Source organism: Alosa pseudoharengus, unplaced genomic scaffold, assembly GCF_046254945.1.
Source record: "Alosa pseudoharengus isolate Yale_2024_CS ecotype anadromous, Long Island Sound unplaced genomic scaffold, YU_APseudo_1.1 YU_APseudo_1.1_scf_12, whole genome shotgun sequence".
NCBI classification, from domain to species: Eukaryota; Metazoa; Chordata; class Actinopteri; order Clupeiformes; family Clupeidae; genus Alosa; species Alosa pseudoharengus.
Genome location: NW_027468587.1, coordinates 7,975,767 through 7,995,766, shown reverse-complemented (window position 1 = coordinate 7,995,766; position 20,000 = coordinate 7,975,767). Strand labels below are relative to the sequence as shown.

At 45.7% G+C, this 20,000-nt stretch overlaps 1 protein-coding gene across 1 annotated transcript in view; it reads left to right on the top strand.

Annotated features, from left to right (window-relative positions):
* Window positions 1-20,000, top strand: part of rims2a (regulating synaptic membrane exocytosis 2a) — a 126,305-nt gene that overhangs the window by 83,491 nt on the left and 22,814 nt on the right. Inside the window, exons 20-22 of the mRNA XM_076279968.1 lie at window positions 3,856-3,959; window positions 5,691-5,854; window positions 16,739-16,956. Coding sequence (XP_076136083.1) covers window positions 3,856-3,959; window positions 5,691-5,854; window positions 16,739-16,956 — 486 coding nt within the window. The remainder of the gene's footprint in view (window positions 1-3,855; window positions 3,960-5,690; window positions 5,855-16,738; window positions 16,957-20,000) is intronic.

Below are 20,000 nucleotides of genomic sequence, written 5' to 3'. Positions count from 1 at the left end.
CTCCTCCTCTTCCTCCTCCATCTCCTCCTCCTCCTCCTCCTCCTCCATCTCCTCCTCCTCCTCTTCCTCCTCCATCTCCTCCTCCTCCTCCTCCTCCATCTCCTCCTCCTCTTCCTCCTCCATCTCCTCCTCCTCCTCCTCTTCTGCTGTTCTTCTCATTGCGGAGTGCTCTGCTCCTGTTCTCCTCTTCCTCCCTTTTCACCTTTCCCACCATGCTTTTGTGCAGTGTGCAGTGTTCCTTCACTTTATGTACTGTGGTGTGTTGTGTTGTTGTTGTTGTTGTTGTTGTTGTTGTTGTTGTTGTCATTACTGTTGATGTTGTTATTGTTGTTGTTGTTCCCCTTCCCACTTTACTCCATGTTATCTCCACGGTGCCACTACCACCCCCCACCCCCCCCCCCCCCGCCCCCGCCCGACCCCCGTCCTGTTCACACACACACACACACACACACACACACACACACAGACACACACACACACATCCTCTCACGTCCATCTCCTCTGTCTATGTCTGTCCATTTCTGTGATGTGACACCCCCAGGAGACATGGACTCACCCAGTCGGACAAACTCAGGTCTGTCCCTTCTTCCTTTTCTTCCTTTGTTTATTTGTTTGTTTGTTCTTTGGCTCCCTCCTCTTCTCTCTCTCATGCCACTGGCGCTTCCTCTCCTCTTCCTCTACTGGCGCAACTCTCGCCTTTGCTCTTTCCTGTTTGCTGTTTCACACACCCATGCGGCTGAATGACAACATCGCTCAGTCTTTTTCTTCCTCTGTTGTTGCTGCTCTACCTGTAGCGTTCCCCCTCACTGTCTACTCTCACTTTGTGTTTGGTAATGGCCTACAAATCTTCCAACTAACCCACTTTCTCTGCAACTCTCTGAGGCATGAAAGAACTGGACTATTTTCATAAAGCCAGACCTGTATCATACTCCCATCTTTATTTGTGTATATAATGAATATACAATATAAAATCTCTGTCAAGTAAGTCATTATTCTCAACAAGGTTTAGAGCCTGCTTTATTTAACCACATGCTGTAGTTAGGAAGGTCCTTAGATTATACCACGTTAGTCAGTTGTTTTTACATCAATATCTGGTTAAGTATATTGACCTTATTTGTGCACCTTGTAAAACTGTAGCACTTCTTATGTGAGGGGACTATAGTTACGTTTATCAGTTTAGTTTGTTTGTTGGAGATACAAAAAATGTGCCTTGAGGCTTGTGACATGAGCTGATATGTGATTAAAGCATGCTCATGGCATGGACAGCTCTGTTACAGAGGGCACAGAGGGACTCAAGACAGGCAGTGTGTCATTGTGCTAGCTCCCATCTCAACAGCAATACTCTCATAGCATCCATCCAACTCTCATCCATGACATTGTGTTTTGACATTTGTCCATTCATTTCTACTGTTGTTGTTCTCTCTCTCTCTCTCTCCCATTTGTGTTGCTTCATTATCACCACCCCCCCACCCCTCCTTCCCAAACAAACCCCCCAGTAGAGAGAGGCAAAGAGAGCCCAGAGAATGACGACGCAGGTAGGCTGCCCCTGCAGGGCTGAGTGCCCTCCTCCCGCCTGGTTGTGGAAAAACTCACCACGTCTGCTTCATGCCTGTAGTGTGGAATGCTGAATGCCACTTTGGAATTCACTTTGCAAACTGTCACCAGTGGTGATGCTTCACTGAGCAGCTCTGTTGCTGCTGATGATGCAGCCGCTGGGTTAAAAAAAAGAAAACACTGTTTTCACCGAGCAGTTTCTCGATCGGCCCCTGAGCACGTCCTTTTTTCTCCATGCACTGATTGTGTGAGATTCTTAAAGCATGTGGTGATGTTTGGAGAAGGGCCCCAAACACGTTAGAGAGACACACTGCAATGTCTGCAGTGCTTGCTGTACTTTACATCCAACTGTTTATTTATTTCCCCTGTGTGCATTGACAGACACGCTTTAGTGTGTTGTGGTCTTTCTTATCCTTATTCCTCCTCTCAGTGCACTGTATGCAGAGTGATTATTAACAGCGAAGCTACACCAGGCGCGTAACTGAAGCGTTCCGTTCGCGACTCGTAAAATCCATTTTAGATGAATGGTCTATTTTTTTCGAACGTACGCACCGCTATCACGTCTGGTGTAGCTACTTCCATTGATTATAGTGGAAGCTAATTGTTGCAGCAGACGCAACGCGAACGGAACGCTTCAGTTACGTGCCTGGTGTAGCTCAGCCCTAATCGTGTTTATTCCCCTCTTTTGTGTTTCCTCCACTGAGCCGACCCAGCGACAAGCACCATGTTTGTTGAGCTTCTAAGATTGCACAAGGCGAACATTACACCTTATAGGGCTTTACACGGTCACAGAAATGAAAACAAAGTAGCCCCAGCAGTGGCGCGACTGGCTGGGGGACCTGCACCGTACGCCGGTGACCCGGGTTTGATTCCCGCCCCGTGGTCATTTCCGGATCCCACACCGACTCTCTCTCCCACTCACTTCCTGTCAATCTCCGCTATCCTATCTGATTAAAGGCATAAAAAGACCAAAAAACTTTTTTAAAAAAAGAATAATTTCCACCATTCTTCACCGGGACAGGTAGACTAATCCTAGGCCAATAAAAGCAGACGAGCGCTGTGAACTGTATTCCTGGTCTTTGTGCTGGAGTAGCAATTTAGCAACAGCAACATCTACCAAACAGCTGAGCTGGTGTTGCAAAGGCATTAGTCAGCACGCATCCTGACCAGTGTCTGGTGAGGGGAGGACGTATGGAGTCCGGATGCGTGTACGTTTACGCAGGGAATATGCCACAAGTGTCTCAGCAGGGCGGCGTGGCAGGATTTATAATCCGGGGCGTCACAGTGTAGTGCACGGATGAAAGATAGCCACTGTTGTGTCATAAACATGGAATTTATGGAATGGTTGAGCAGGCAGTTTTGTGTGAGATTGTGGAGTTCTCCAGAAGGGTGCTTCATTGTGCCATAATTCATGGCAGGCATCCAGCGTTCTGTTCTTTTGACTGGTATGCCGGGTATAAGATTTGGGGATTTTTCATGGCACCGTTTTCGTGTGTGCCTCTTTGTGTACTGAGTGCTATTGTGTTGAGGACTTTAGTTTCTTGTGCTGGCATGGTTGAATTAAGAGATTCAGATGTGTTGTGTGTTGAGATTGGCAACTGATGATTTGGGCAATATCACTGGATAGTACTGATGGTACTAAACTGAGGATAAGTAAGGTCAATGTGAGGACCCTATGTGTCATTTTGACTACACTGTCAGCAAAAGGTAGCCTGGAGATTCCAGACCCTGGTAATCTAGGAATATTAAGGGTCTGGCCACGAATAATGTAATGGCCCAACTCGAGGGGCAGCACTAAGCATGCATTTGAAAATCTCACTGCACGCAATTGGATAACACAATACGACCAATGTTTACTGACTGATTCCGGACTTCGACGCAATTGGATAACACTACGACTGTCATCTGTTTAGCTCGCCTCTGGCCCGCCTATATCAGATACACGATGTCATTGGCTTCCCGCGATACAAGTGGCAAAAGTAACGTGCATCATTACTCATTGCCAGAGTGTCTCGCAGAGACAATTCAAATTGTGCTCTTGTGAGAACTCTGGAATTTCCAGGGTAAGCAAAAGTCAGGACAGTCTCCCAGTAAAAAGGTTCCTCATTGTCCCGTTGTCCCATTTCCGTCTTGTGAGACAGAAGGCACTAATGCGCAGACACACTGTCACTTAGTTTTCACACTGCTGAGAGCACATGCTTTTTGCCCCCCGCCTCCTACACCACCCCCACACCACCCATTCAGAACCCCCCAGCCCCCGGCTCGCCCTGGCTCTTACCGGCCTCTGGTTCTCCTCCGCAGGTGCGATGGACGTAGAGGAGCGCACGCGGCAGATGAAGCTCAAGATGAACAAGTACAAGCAGGGCACCGGCTCCGATTCACGGCTGGAGCAAGACTACCACAAGGCAAGTTGAGCACCTCTGAACCCCTCCACCCAACCACACCCTACTCCACCCAACCCCACCCAACCCCCAGGCTCCTAGACTTCTTTTGGAGCCTCTAAGTCATCAGAAGGTAAAGGAGTAGGAGTTATTTAAAGGCCTTTTACAGTATGCCCCCTGTAAAATGAGCTCTTTACCACAGCTAGGATGGCTACTGGCACTTTAAATTAAAGTAATGAAGGAAATATGAAAATCACATCATACAATATACTAGTGTAGACCTGGTGATAGTAACTGTTTTCCAAGTCAGCCATCTCTTCCTGCCTCTCACAATACAAATGCTTCATAGAACCCTCATGCAATAAATAAAAGGGTAGCTAACATTAGAGTAATTTCAAAAGAATGTTGAAATAATGTTTATCTGTTACCTATGCCAAAGCATTTCATCTACTGATATACGAAACCCTCACTCACAGTATTTAGTTATTTTATCTCACAATAGATAGCCAACGAGCTAGAAACCATATTGATTAATTGAATGATAAACACTTCAAATTTGTACAAACAGCTTTCATATTGGACGTGAATAACTAGGACATTCTTGCTCCAGTAGATTAGTCATTAAGGTATGCGCTTAAAAGGAGGTCAGGTCACTTCTCTCTGGCGCTCCATACAACCACCGTTGTTACTCACTACTTCAGTATGTTCTCTGTTTGCACATATGTTTACTATATTCTGACTAAAAGCTCCTCTGCTGCTTCAGCAAGCTGGATTGCTACTTAGCACACAACATTCCAAGCTAGGCCATGTAAGCCCGAGCCATCCAACTGTGTGTCCTTTTAAGAGTGTGGTATGCAAGGTATTATTCTGAGTGGGCAAGCGAAGGCTGTCTGTCTCTGTGTGCTGCTTGTATAAAAAGCAGGTCAAAATATCATATGCATCGTGCTTTGTCTGTCGAAAAATGAGAGATTGTGAAGGTTGTTTTTTGTGCAACTATTTGTGTGTGTGTATTCTGCAAGTTCCAACGAAGCTGTGTGTGTGCTGACAAAACAGTCAAAACAACACAAACAAAATAACAAAACAGTCTTTGTCACCGTGAAACGGTACATTTTGCAGACAGAGGCAAATCATTTGTCTTCGACAGACATGTTGTTATTGGCCATTAGCATGATTTAGATGATAAACATTTATCTCCAGGCTAAACTGTCCACCAAACATTTCTGGACACATGGTGGTTCTTATTATAATAAACAAACCATTTGAGGCTTTTGGCCTTTACATAACTTTTCACTGCTTTATATAATAAATGACTTAAAAATATGCCAAGACTTTTATACATTTGTTACAAATGTTATTAGTAGATGGTTGGCCAAGCGTAGCATAGATTGAATTAGCACCTCATAGTGTAGTGGTTAAGGAGCTGGGTTAGCGTGCAGTAGCCTGAAAGCTGTTGGTTCACTTCCCGGCTTCTGCCGTTGTGCCCTTGAGCAAGGCACTTAACCCCAAGTTACTCCGGGGACAATGTAGTCCCTTGTAATATAGCTGACATATGTAAGTCACTTTGGTCAAAAAATGTAATGCTAAATGTAATGTAATGTAATGTGACTTCACAGACCATCTTTTCTCCTAACCATCAACTACTACTCCTGTTGACATGTTGCTGATGCATGTTTCACTTGCTGCCTCTTTTTCTCTCCTCTTTCTCTGCTGTTCTTCCCTCATTTCTTTCCTCTTTCCTTCCCTCTCTGTCTGCAGCGACGGGACCCAATGCGAGGCACGGACAACCTCTCGGCCAAGTCGTCGGACAGCGATGTAAGCGACGTGTCCGCTGTGTCGCGGGGCAGCAGTGCCTCACGTTTCAGCAGCACGAGCTACATGTCTGTCCAGTCGGAACGGCCGCGAGGCAGCCATAAGATCAGGTGAGCCGCACCGCATCGGAGGGTCAAAGTTTAAAACTGACCAAAGCACATGTATTTCTTTATGTGTTTGTATGTCTTTGCCAGGAATGGGACCATCTGTTAAGTGTGCATTTGGGGCTGTAAGCTTTGAGCTGGTCCAGGGGTTTTCAGTTGTGGGAACTCCTGCACCAGCTTTGAGTTACTGATGTGGAAATCTGCCTCTACGGTGACATCATTTCCTTTTCCTGTTTCAGTGAGTTCAGGTTTGGCTCTGTGTAGATCAGTTTGGAGCCAAACATTGAACTTCACTTCCCTATGCAAGTACTGGCCCATCTCTAGCAAAGGAGCTGTGTTATTGAAAGACACAAAGGATCTGTTATTCTGTTTGTCTTATGTCTCCATGTACATCTTTGTGCTTCTGCTATTTTGCATTGTTTTTTGTCTTTATTTATTATGCTTCACGTCCTCATACGATCTTTGCTGCATCTCTGTGTGATAATTCTGTTTGTTTTTGTTTATTTGCCTTGTTTTGCTCTTTCTTGTCTTTCTGGTCTTTTTTTTGCATGCGCTCCTCCGTTCGTGCGTCTGCTCGCGTCGCCCACAGCAACGCCAAAAGCTTGCCTGGGCGGAGCCACTCCAGGGAGGGGGAGGAGAGCGTGGGGGAGGAGGTGCTTCCCGAGGAGCAGGAAGAGCAAGTGGGGGCAGGGGGCCGAGAGGGAGGGCGTGGGGCAGGAGGAGGTTCAGGAGGAAGAGGAGGAGGAGGAGGAGGAGGCAAGGCTGGGAAGGGAGGGGGACGCAGGAGCGTTAGCGTAGACCGGCCGCAGGAGCAGGAGGAGGAGGCCGAAGACGAGACGGTCACGAGGAGGTTCTCAGAGACTGACCTCAGGTAAAGTCCATCGGGTTGATCTGCAGCGTGTGGGCCAAGCTAAGCTACCAGAGGAGCTGTAGCCAGCCCCTGGAGCAAAGGCTCCCCCAAGTAGATCCAACTAAGCTCGCCAGCCAGCGTAGAATAAAACTATATATACCCCACCACTGAGTCTTGCTCAGGCTACACATAGCAGCTATACAGTGCAGCAGTCATCATGCGATGAGAGCTGTATGCTGTTTAAATGACACAAAACATCCTTTTATCAGAGACCTTTGATATAAAATGAACACACTATAGGTAAGACAGTTTAGCGTTAGCATAGGGTAACACGTTGATTGTAAAATGATGGGCAGGTGAGAAAAGAGTTCAGAGGTAGAGAAAAGACATGGAAAAAGCACCAAATAATTGTCATTTGTGCTATATAATGAGAATGGCTCATGTCTGTGTCAGTGTCTGCTTGGTGTGTTTACGTTCTGACTATCAAAGTCAGTCAGGTGTTTTGTCAGTCGCAGTTCAATGTTCTCTGTCTGTCAGAGTTCAGTGTCTCAACCACAGACTGCTTCTGTTCAATTCAGCCTTAGAGTTTAATGCTTATTACAACATTGTGTCATGATTAGCACCCCACATTGAGACTTTAGAGTACATGACCTTAAAGTACCTTATGAGACCTTACAGTGCAACATAACACACAGTGGTTTCTGAATAACAGAGACTATTTTTTCAGACCCATGACAAAGGAGGTTATATAAGTAAAGTAAAGCTTTATAGGCCTAAGATGGCCTTGTCTGTGCTTGTGTGTTTGTCTCGAATTTGTCATGCCTTCCTCCAGGTCCAATTGTGATGGCACTGTCTGTCACATTGAGGCTTCCGTACCGACTGCACTTTCCCCGTCCTCAGAGTTGGCCACCCAGGCTGAGGCAAACGCAAACCCATGCCAGACTCTGCCACAGCCTCTTCCAGTAGCTGTGTGCACTGCTCTCACACACTACCTACTGCATAGGAAATGGTGTCAACATCAGATGAGTCAGCCACGCTCATCACCCGTGAATGTTAGGTTCAGGAATACCCAAATAAACAATGTCGGACAGTTCAGACCACAAGCCTTTCCACCGCAGACAACTAGTCTAGACTGCAGACACAGTAAATAATTGTATTTGTTTGTTTACTTTTTTACTTATAACACTTAAATAGCCATCGATATTTCCCTAACTGTCTGTATTGCTATTTCAGTGTGGAGTCTAGTCATACAAAAACGTTATTGTTTTTTGAGAGAGGAATGAGAATTCATCCCTTAATGAATGATTTAGTCATTAGACTAATGGAATACATTAGAAAGCTCATTTCCATGAGCTGATTCAGTATGATGGGAGCATCATCAGCAGTGTAGCGATGGATTGATGTGCTCGTGTCCGGATGGCTGGAGATGTGGAGGAACAGATGGGCCGATGGGACTGTTGGTGTTGTTCTTCCGGACATGCACAGAGGGGCACATGGAAAAGCACTGTTCCTTCTCAGGCGTGGATTAGGGGGAGGGGGGGCAGTGTGTTTGCTTCTTCTTGCTCTTGCGTAACTTCTTTTGATCACACAACCATGGTGTGATCCAACACTGAGAGGTGCACGCACCCCCACCCCTCCCCCGCACCCCACTCCCCCACACACACTCTCTCCCTCTCACTCTCTCTATCTTTTCTTGTCAGTGTTTGTAGAGGGGTCATCCGGCTAATTCCTGGTAACTCAAAAGCAAGAGGGCTTGTGTGTGAATGGGGCAGTGTGTGAGATTTAGAGGGAGAGCTGGAGGCGTTCCTGTTGATTAGTCAGCTTGTGTAGCCACTGTGGATAATATGGAGGAGACATATGTGGCAGGACCCCAACCCCCCCCCCCCCCAGCGTTATGTAATGCCGTAATGGAATCCAAATATTAGGAAACAAATGGTTAACAGAATAACAGAATGTTGAAACAGCTATGTACTATGTACTACCATTCAGGCTATGTTCCCTGCAGGGTACACCCATCATTTAAAAGTTGAGGTTTTCTTCAATGCAATACTCAGTGGGATGCTTTTAACATAAAAGTCTTAGACTTTTATTCATCAGATTTCCTGAGAGTGAGAGATGAGGAGGAGAGGGACAGGGTAGAGCTGCAGAGCATGAATGAGATGCAACATAGCCGGAAACTTCAACTGTACCCAACTCTGTATGCACACACACACACACACACACACACACACACACACACACACACACACACACACATACACACACACACATACACATACACACACACACACACACACACACACACACACACAGACACACACACACAGACACACACACACACACACACACACACAGACACACACACACACACACACACAGACACACACACACACACACACACACATACAATTGTAGTGTTTCTAAGTTCACTTTAATAGTTGTCTCTACCTCTCTGGTTTCCATCATTACCTTGAGTTGCCTCAGCTCTCTCCTTATTGCGACACATTCATTTAGAGTGCGGTAATCATAGATATATATCTATGGTGGTATTGCTGACTTTAGTCACGTGTTACTTTGCCTGGAAGCCTCACTATGGTGCCCTGAAGCCATTACTGAAGCAATCAGCATGCAAGCAGACATTGTTATCACCTCATTTCGCATGCAGTTCAAATGATTATAAATGACCTCAAGTGGTTGTAATGGTGATAACTGTGTCTGGTATGTTTCCAACCGAGGCTGTGAGATGGGTCAAAAGTAATGGTAATAATACATTTAATGTGTATATTTGCACTTTTCAAGACACTCAAAGACGATTTACAATTTCCACATAGATACATAAATACGAACACGAACACACAAGGTACATGGACAAGGTTACATAAACAGAGATAGCTGGGGAAGTCAATTAACAGAAAAAGAGTCTTCAAAGAGTTTGAAGAGGTAGTAGATTTTGAGGGCCTGAAGGATGGGAGGGTGTTTGTTTGTTTGTGTGGTCAGGAAGGGTGTTCCAGAGGGAGGAGGGTCCTGGTGGTCTGGAGTGTTTGCATCAACACACCTGAGGCGGCAGGTGGGAGGGTGGCAGTTGAGGAGGTCGGGGAGGTGCGGAGGGGCAATGACGGAGGTTAATGAGAGCATTGTAGGTGAGGAGAAGTATTCTGAAGGTGGTACGGAGGCGCAAGGTTAATGAAAGCATTGTAGGTGAGGAGAAGTATTCTGACGGTGATCCTGTTTTTGACCGGAAGCAAGTGGATGTTGTGGAGGACAGGGGAGATGTAGTCGCGACGGCAGGTGGAAGTGAGAAGTTGAGTTCTGGACGTACAGTAATGCAGTATAGTGGTGGTTTTGTTAGGTAGTCTGTAGCAGTCCAGTCTGGAGGTGATGAGGGCATGGATGAGTGTTTTAGCTGCGGTGACGGACAGCGAGTCATAAAAGAAGGCCGTTTTGGTGACGTGGTTGACATGTGGTAACAAGGAGTGGGTGGAGTCAAAGACGTGGGTGGATGGGGTGGCGTTGGAGCCATCGATGAGTGAGAAAGTCTGGGCGTGGCGGGTGAGGGAGTTTAGGCCAGTGATGAGGATTTCTGATTTATTGCAGTTGAGTAGGAGAACGTTTTCAGATTTAGATGGAAGTACAGATAATTATTATAGTAGAGTATGAGTGAGTTAGTATGAATCAGAGCCATAGAATGACAGAGTTGTGACAATGGGGGTTCAAAATCCTCTCTAAATGGCCCTAGTATGAGTCATAAGTTTTGCTTTAAGCGTGTGTGACTCCATGTTTTATTATGAATGGAGGCTGATGACCAGTGAGCCAATGTGGGTGTTGCTCTGATGAGATAATGGTGGACTATTTCTCTCCCTCTTCTCCCTCCTTTGATTCTTTCTATCTGCATGAGCGCTTCAGTGATCTACATTATTTCAGCTCACAGATTTCACAGATCACAAGTTGGCAGGAAACCGTGTCCAGTTTACAGAAATGAAATGCTCTCTTTCAGTATATTCAAGCTCTCTCTCTCTCTCTCAATTTCTCTCTCTATCTTTCCTCTTTTTCCTCTTCCTGAAATTAGAGGCAAAATGATGTCTGGATGTCTTTGAGGATACATATCTGAGGTTATTGGAAAAGAAACATGCAAAAATCCAATAATAAATCTTTATTTACACTAAATGATCTTATTAAGTTTTCGCCAGAGTGTGTTTCCAAGGAAACTATCCAGTGTTGAAAATGAAATGAAACCCAAGGTTATTGTAGCTGTGTACAGTATTATCAGTAATGCAGAGAAATTGACTGACAGTCATGGATAAATATACTGTAGATGGGGTCTTAGTAGCTGCAGTTCTTATAGATCATCTTTGAAAGTTTGGGAAGAGGAGGGAAGTAGGGAGAGGTAGCCTGACGAGCCAGAGACTCACGGTTCGCAGTGCTCAGTCCGAGGGGCAGGATAATCGGTTGTCTTTCAAATTCCCTCTGCAGGCAATAGGACAGCGCTACAACTCATGAGTCCTATGCGTTTTCCCACCCGCGGAGCTAACATCCATCTTCTTTGTTTTGAAGTAGCAGGGAATTCACGCCGAACCGTTGCAACTATGCCATCAATCATTATGTTAAGCCCACCTACCGACTCTATACACAAAGTGATTGGCCTTATCGAAATTTCATTTTTCCAGCTCGCAAGCCAACGGAGAGTTGCTAGACTAGCCACAAGGGTGCGTCTAGATTTCTAGGCTAAGGGAGAGGTGCTTTTGGAGGGGAAATTCACCTGTGAAAACAGCCTGGCACACAGATGCAGTCTTTGTAAACACTGCAAAGTCTCTTTTCAGGTAAACAGGATAAACATAAGTTGTTCAGCCAAGGGTAGTGTAGTCATAGCAAGCACGCTTTTTGCATCACAATAGAGAGTGGAAATCACCCACCCACCCCCCCTTCTGTGATATCACATGGCTAAAGAATGTGAATGAAGGGCCACAGTTTAAATGTGCAGTGACCCTAGCAATGTTCTTTGGTTGGGTAGTAACTGATTCAGATTGCAAAAACCAAGTAACTATAATCAGACCAGATTATATTAGAAAAAATGTATTATCAGATTATTGTTACATTGTAGAAGATTACTTGATTACATTTTGAATGTGTCTTTAATATACATAACATAGCTTTAGGACATGCAGTTAATAATACAGTGTGGTTAATAGTTGGAAAAATGAGACCCAATTTGGAATAAATGGACACGGAATGAAGAAGATACAGTGGCAGTATTTTACCTATGAAATAGGCCATCTTGCACCCCCAACACACACACACCTTTGGCAAAAAACACACAGTCAAGAGCCTCTTCTATAAAATTGTCTCTCTACTAATTAGTCTAAATCAGACAAAAAGGGTCATGCTCCTACCCGAGAACAACATTGCATAATGCAATAGAAGGCATTCTGGGCGTGTATTGGCAATGCCAGATATGCTATTCTCCATACGTATTTTAAGTCAGGGTAGCATCAAAATGAGCTTGACGCCATTATTTTAAGGTAAAACAAATGTGCATTGTGTTGCTTTAAAGTGAAAAACAAAAGGAATATTGGCGGAACAATTTTGTGGCAGTGTCTTTTTTAATTTAATGTATTTAATTTTCTGGTCTTCTGGTAATCCAAAAGTAATCCAAAAATACTAGATATCAATATAATAATAGATTATATTGCATTATTTTTGTAATCCAGTGGACTAGGTTACTGATGACAGAAATGTGCATGTAGTCTGTATTCAGTAATGGATTCCATTTCAAAGTAATCTGACCCAACACTTATGTACACAGGTATTTTAAGAACACGCTGGCGTTGGTTGTTTGTTTGATTGTGTGTTACTTTTGTGTCCCGCACATATGTTGCCAGTGCCCCCTAACAGCGACGCTACAGTGACATTGGCTATTTCCTATTTACGTACACTCAGAAATGGAACAGAGGTTTTATGTCACTAAGGAGAACATCTTGGCCTAGATGAGGAGGCACTTAGAACAATCTGCATGAAAAAGAACATGCAGTTCAGTGAAGGGCTGAATAGAGCCATCCCTAGAGAGCAACCCTGTTCCAAGAACATTTGCTTTGGGGACCTACCAGTGTGCCAAGTCCTGGGGGAGGACTGAGAGAGAGAAAAAAACAGAGAGACACAGAAAGAGAAGAGGAGAGAGAGACACAGAGAGAGAGGACAACGTGGAAAGGTTAGAGAAAGAGAGAGAGACAAGGAAAGAGAGAGACAAAGGGAAAGAGAGAGAGAATGAGGGAGAGAGGGGATGGAATGAGAAGAGGCACATGTTATGCATATATACAGACAGCCTGTCACTGTCCTGGCAGCATAGTCTGTGCTCTGCTACATTTAGAGGCGCTTCAACCTACAAGATGGCACCTTTTTAAAAAAAATATTTTTAATATGCCATTTCTAAAATAGAGTGCTGCAAGCGACATGCCAAATCTTCACTTTGCCAGGGCCTTTGATTTCTTTCAATAAAGTGAGCATGAATTTGCGTATTTTACATTTTAGTGCAGAAATTCGCTTCTTTAGGTCTACTCAGTCAAGTCAAATACTTAATTAAACTTAAGTTTAACTTAAAAAATAAATGCAAATGCCTATTTATGCCCTGCATATATATATAACAGCATATATTGTGGTATTATGTATGTCATACACAAGTCCAAAACAGGGTTGCATTAGCCTGAATGATCGTCACTTTGTTTAGGTCACTTTAAAAGAAAAGTGCTTTGGCTTGGAAGACACCTTTCAAGTTGCTTTCAAAGGTGCGGCAATGCATTAACTGATCAAAGAGCATAAGCCCCCTCTGTAAAACAGCCTGCATTGACGTGCAAAAAAGCTCTCACTTTCTGATACTACACAGTCAGGTGGCAACCTGTAGATTGTCACTGTCACTCTGCTGCTGATGAAGTGGGTGCTTCTCATTGTTGATGTGTCCCTCACCCTGTCCAGCAGGCTGGCTTTGGCTGATGCCAGCATCCAGTGGGCCGCAAACTGCTACACCGATAAAATCGGAAGAGGTTGTTAGAACATCTGTAGCCTGAGGGTCTGTTGTTTCCATGCAGACACACACACACACACACACAAACACACACACACACATACACACACACACACACACACACACACACACACACACACACACACACACACACACACACACACACACACACACACACATACACACACAGACACTACTCAAGGATTGTCACAACACTTAGACAGTAAGTCCCACTACATCATCAATGATTGATTTGAACTCACATTTATTTACCGGTAATTAGTCTTTCGGAAGCCCTCCACTGTCCTCACCTGGCCTCTACCGTCCTCACCTGGCCTGCGCCTCTACCGTCCTCACCTGGCCTCTACCGTCCTCACCTGACCTCTACCGTCCTCACCTGGCCTCTACTGTCCTCACCTGGCCTGCGCCTCTGTGCCACCTCTGGCTGTTCTCCACCTCCGGTGGGCTGCAGCCCATGCTGTGTGATGCCATGCCATGCTGTGGCTTATTTCTGCATCATACAGTATTTCTGCTCTACTCCTCCTTTCCACCTTTTATCTCTCACTCAATCCTTATTTCTCCTCCTCTCTCTCTCCCTCTCTCTCCTCTCTCTCCCTCTTTCTCTCCTCTCTCTCTCCTGTCTCTCCTCTCTCTCTCCTCTCCTTTCTTTTCTCTCTCTCTCTCTCCCCTGTCTCTCCTCTCTTTCTCCTCTCTCTCTCCTCTCCTCCTTCTCTCTCTCTCTCCTCTCTCTCTCCTCTCCTCTCCTCTCTCTCCTCTCCTCTCTCTCTCTCTCTCTCTCTCTTCTCCCCCTGTCTCTAATGTTTAGTTGCTGCCGCTGACAGTAACTCATGTTTGTCAGGATGATAATGGACTCAGGAAAGGCAGTTCAGTGTGAGGTGAAAGTTTCTGTGGGCATCTGAGCCAAGACAGACACAGCTGGATGTATGTTGTGCCACGTCTGTGCAACAGTTCCTCATCTACGTTTACGTCTAGCCAGGCTACAATTGTCCTCTTGCATCTTCCAGAACCTTCTAGCCATAGCAGTAAAGTCTTAAATACCCCAACAGTGCAATATTGGAGGCATTTGTGTACTAAATCTGAATACAAGGAGAGCTGTGCAAATACAATCTCTGCGACCTATGACCCAGCTTTGCACATCACCTGTGTACGAAATGGCAAATGTATCTGGCTGTTTTCCCTAAGTGATGTCTTGTAGTGCAGTGCCGTGCAGTGCTGTCAGGCGTGTATAATGAATGGATGGATGGTTGTGAGGCTGCCGCTCCCTCTCTCCCTCCTCCTCTGTTGCTCCCTGCCACCTCTCTCTCTCTCCCTCTCTCTCTTCCTTTCTGTCTCTCTCTCTGAGACACCTTGTGACTCCTTAATTATGGAGATGAAGACAGTATTCTCCCGGTTTGATCCTCCTGTGGCGGTCTCCATGGCAACGACGGGAGGCCGTGCCAGAGGGTCACCTGCTGGCCTGGCAAGACGCTGGTTTTAATGAAGGCCATCTCTTAGAGCTCATTAGCCAATGCCAGTTAGGGTCAGCTTGCGTTCTTCAGGGTGTGCTTTCTCTCCGCCTTTTATCGCTCTTTCTATCGGTGTCTGTTGATCTGTCGCTCTCTCTTTCTTCCTTTTACTCTCTCTGTCTTTCATTTTGCCACTACCTCTTTTTTATCACTCGCTTCCTACCTCACTTTCATTATAAAGTCTATAACACTGAGTTTCTCCTCCACTGCTGTGACTCATGTGTGGACTGACTGTGGACTACTGGCTGGTCAAATGTCTTTCCCTCATCTATGCCTTTCTTCTCATCTCCCTGTCTTTCCTTAGCGACGTAGCGTTGTAATTGGATATGGGGTCCACAGATTGGTTTGCATTTGCATGATTGGCTTTGGGTATGCTCACATTTTGATGTCTGAATCAAAGATCTTTTTAATATTCATTAAACGCATCTCATCTCGAATTGATGCATAAGAAAGAAAAGAAATATGAGGGCGGCAAAGAGAGCCGTCAAAGCTGATCATGCTCCAGCTAAATGTGTACATCAGTTAATCATGTCTTAAAGAAGAGTTAGCGCAAGGTTTTTTTTTGTTCATCATTAATTTATTTAGACATTTAATCCAGGAAGTGACTTTTGTGTGTGTGGTGACTGCAGTCAGAGACACTCGGGTAGGTCCTGATTCCAGGCAGAAGGAAAGACTAGCATGCCAAATTTGGGGCAGTGCTAGCCTTCTCAGAAAAAAAAAACAGAAATTGCTGCCAGGAACTGGAGATGTAGTCTGAAGTACCAAAGCCTCGGCTGAATCGTGACTGAAAATCAATGTGCTTTGCCTATTGCCATGTCTTTCGTTCTGTGTCCGTTTTGTGCTTGGAGATCTCCACTTGCCCTACTATCCTCTGCTACAATTAATCAAGTTCAGATAAAGAGTGAGAGAGAGATAAAGATAGACAGACAAAGACACAATTACCTGAGGAAAGAAAGTAATATCATTTTGTTGTTTTTTATTTATTTCAAACATAAGTACTGGAAAAATACATGGTGGCCATTTAAAAGTAACAGTGCTGTTTATTGTTTGTGAGAGCAAGTAAACAGCTCAGATGTCTGATTGGATAAAAAGGTTAGTCTGGAGACTGTGGCAGATGTCTGGGAATGTGGTGGTTGCCCATCACCTGAGTGTAATGGCCAAACTTTGACCTTTGACCCCGCAAGTCCCCGACTTTCCGCGCTCCTGGAACTCAACCCTGTACCTCTCTCTGTCTCTCCCTCTCTCTCCTCACCCATATGCATCCCGCCCCCCCCTCCTCCCCATCTTCCTCTTCCTCCTCCTCTTCCTCATCTTCCTTTCCCAAATTCAACCACCATGATCCCTCTCTCCGCCCTACCAAACCCCATTCATTCCCTTCTTTTCTCCTGTGTTCTGTTCTTCCTCTTTTCTTTTCCCGTGCCACCCTCTCCATCTCCCCCACCCCCACTCATCCTCCCATCGCGCCCCACTGACAGTGACTTTGCGCCCAAAATGAAAAACAGGCAGACGGGCACGTCGGGCGGCATGAACATGACCAAGAGCACCAGCATGGGCGGCGACATGTGCAACATGGAGAAGACGGACGGCAGCCAGTCGGACACGGCCGTCAGCCTGGTGGGCACCGACGACAAGAAGCGGCGCTCCAGCATCGGCGCCAAGGTCTCGGCCATCGTGGGCATGTCGCGCAAGAGCCGCAGCACGTCACAGCTCAGCCAGACAGGTAGGGGGGCCCCGGCGCTGTTTCTCTCTACCTCTCTCTCTTCTCTCTCCACTTTACTCTACCTCTTTCTTCCTTCCTGAGACTCTCCCTCTACCTCTGTCACTTATCTCTCTACCTCCCTTCTTTCCTCCCTTTCTCTCTCTCTCTCTACTTCTCTCTTCAGTCTCTCTCTAGCCACCTTTTCTTGTCTGATAGCTTTTACTGTTTTTATCCTCTGGTCTCGGGATCTTTCTGTGTCTCCCCGGCTCTTGTTTGCTCAACACATGTGCTTGATGGAAATGGCTCTTTTTACCAAACCTTCAGTTTTTGCTTTTACAGGCCTCACCTGAATGAGATTTAAAATGTAGGAAGAATCAGGATGGGGGCTTTGGCTGACATTAACTCCTCAATACTCTCTTCTCTTCTAGATAAGGGCCTTTAAATGTATGCCTGCTTTCTTTGTACATCTCTCCCACTACACCCCCTCCTCCCTTTCTCTCTCTCTCTCTCTCTCTCTCTCTCGATTGTTTTTTGCTGCAACTGCAACCTTGAACTACTCGTGTTGGATTAACTGACAACACAGTCTTTTCTTTGTAGGAGTCTATTGAAACTGTGCATTGATGGATGCTACACAAACACGTTTATAAGAAAGCATATCCAATGAGAAATCTTTGTTTTGGTCTCATTCTAATTGTGTCTCTGGACGTTGCTCCCTGGATTCTCTCCTTGAACACAGTTCATGTTCATGGTGACATGCAAAGTCTTGTGAAGCTCCACTTTCCATATACAGCATGTTGTGACTTACTACAGCAAACTTAAAGCTAGACAAGGCAGTCTGGCGCGCACTGACGAGCAAAAACTCGATGAGGGGATGCTCGGTGGTAGTGGGGGAGGGCCATGAGAGTTGTAAACATTCAACATTTTGGCTAAGTCCCCTCAATCTGTCAGACTTGCCTACTGCAGCTTTAATATCTCCGCCATTTAGAAATGCTAGCTTTGAAGTACTTTATTGTGTGTATCTGATGGAATTGGCTTGTTTTAATTTGTCTAAATAGCCCAATAAGGCGCTAGAGCAGAAACGTGAATGTTCCGTAATCCTTCTTTCTCTTATCTGTCACCAGACGTTCTGATCAGTTTTGAGTTGAATGCAACGTCCTGTAATTCTAAAATAAGTCTGGACTTTGTGTCTGGACTTCGGACAAACCCTGAAGGCATGCAAAAAGCAGCCACATCCTGTCGTAATCTCCGATCGGTCATCCATCAGACGAACTTCCCAACCAAAACATTTGCCTCATGCAAAGGAGTCCTCTTTAGAATGTCTGTTTAGCCGGGGTTCAGAGGGACAGCAACCCAAGAGAGACAGAGAGAATGTCAGAGTTGTTTGCAGTGTGCAATGTGAACGTTTTGGCTAAACATGACCTACTAAAGTATATGCGCGAACCTTTGCTGACATTCTGCGAATCTGTGCTATTAAGCTTTGCTAACCGTTGCCGTTTGGAGTTTCTCCGCAAAGGCTGTGTTCTTCTCCCCCCCCACACACGCTGGCTGTGTTATTCTTGGAGAGCTGTAATTGACCATTTTGTTTTCTTTTTCCTGTGGCACCTTTCTTTTTTGGAGTCCTACTTCGTCAATCGGCGAATTGTGCGAAGCCAGAAAAGGCCGTGGCTCTTTCACCTCTCCGCTCTCTCTCCTTTCTTTCTTTCAGTCTTTCTATTCCGCACCTCCACCCTCCACAGCAGGGACTCTGCTCTCTACACTTCCGTTCTTTTGATTTCTTTTTCGGTGTTTATCTACGCTCTCTTCATAAAGGGGGGGGGGGACATCAGAGGTCAGCTGGTTTTTGTCACGTTGCATGTTGGCCGGCTCGTGAGAGGGTAGGCACATGGGCTCTGGCCGGATGCCGCTAGCTGGCTTTTAAGAATTCCCGATCGGGGCGCGTGCATCACAGCATATGTCACGGCTCAGTGCGGGGCCGTATATGTAAACATCCATCATCCATTTGCCTGATCTGCTGTTGCCACGGCTGCAGCATTAGCAGCAGGGGAGCCTGGGATTAATCGAGGAGTTGCAGGTAGGCAGGAAGGAAGGAGCTCTCTGGGAATTTAAGGAAGAGCTGGTGTGACAGGTCTGATGCTGTGGATATGCGGCAGGGACAAGCCCAGTGCATGCTGGGTAGACATCAGGAAGAATCAAGTGTGCTCCGCTTAGTCTAGACCAAATTCAAATTGACTGCCAGAGTCCAGGGTGGAAGTTGACATGGAAGAGTATAGTATGCCAAAGGTGACCGGTGCCAGTTTGCAGGACCCCACTATCTGCCTGCCTATACGTCCCCAGCTCCACAAATGTCTGCAGTTAATGTCCTTCAGAGAACATGTGTGTATGGGAAACTGTTCTCTGCTGATTGTTTAAATGTGAACTTTACTGCTGTGTATGTATATGGTTGCCCTACCTCGGGAGCGGCAGAGTTTGTCTAGCCGTGAATCAGTGTGCTGAGTGTTCCGTTTGCTCTTGTGACGGAAGCGCTGCCGCCCTACTGTGAAGTCGCGTGCGTCTTGGTCTGTTCAACGGCTCACACAAACTCACGGCTGCTTCTCGTCAGCTTTAATAAGGTGACGCTGTCACTGAGAGACACTAAAGAACCCAGCCTGCGCACTTGAGACATCAGTGTGTGGACGGTTTACACACATCTGCACTAACACCCATACAAATGTGTATACACACCAGAGACAGGCATACACCTACTAATGGTACCTATATAAAAGATATACATATGCTCACACGCATCAATAAACAATTATACATAGGCATCCACAGACCAAACACACACACACACATACACATACATACACACACACACACTCACTCACACATACACACACATACACACACACACACACACACTCACTCTCACACACACACATACACACTCACTCACACACACATAAATCTTTGAAGTCCATAAATCTTTGACACGGAGCTTTTAGGCCTACCAGTGGGAGGATCTCTGCTGCCTTGAGTTACCCTGCTCAGCTCCTCCACTCTTCTGTTGAGGGGGGACATGTTTC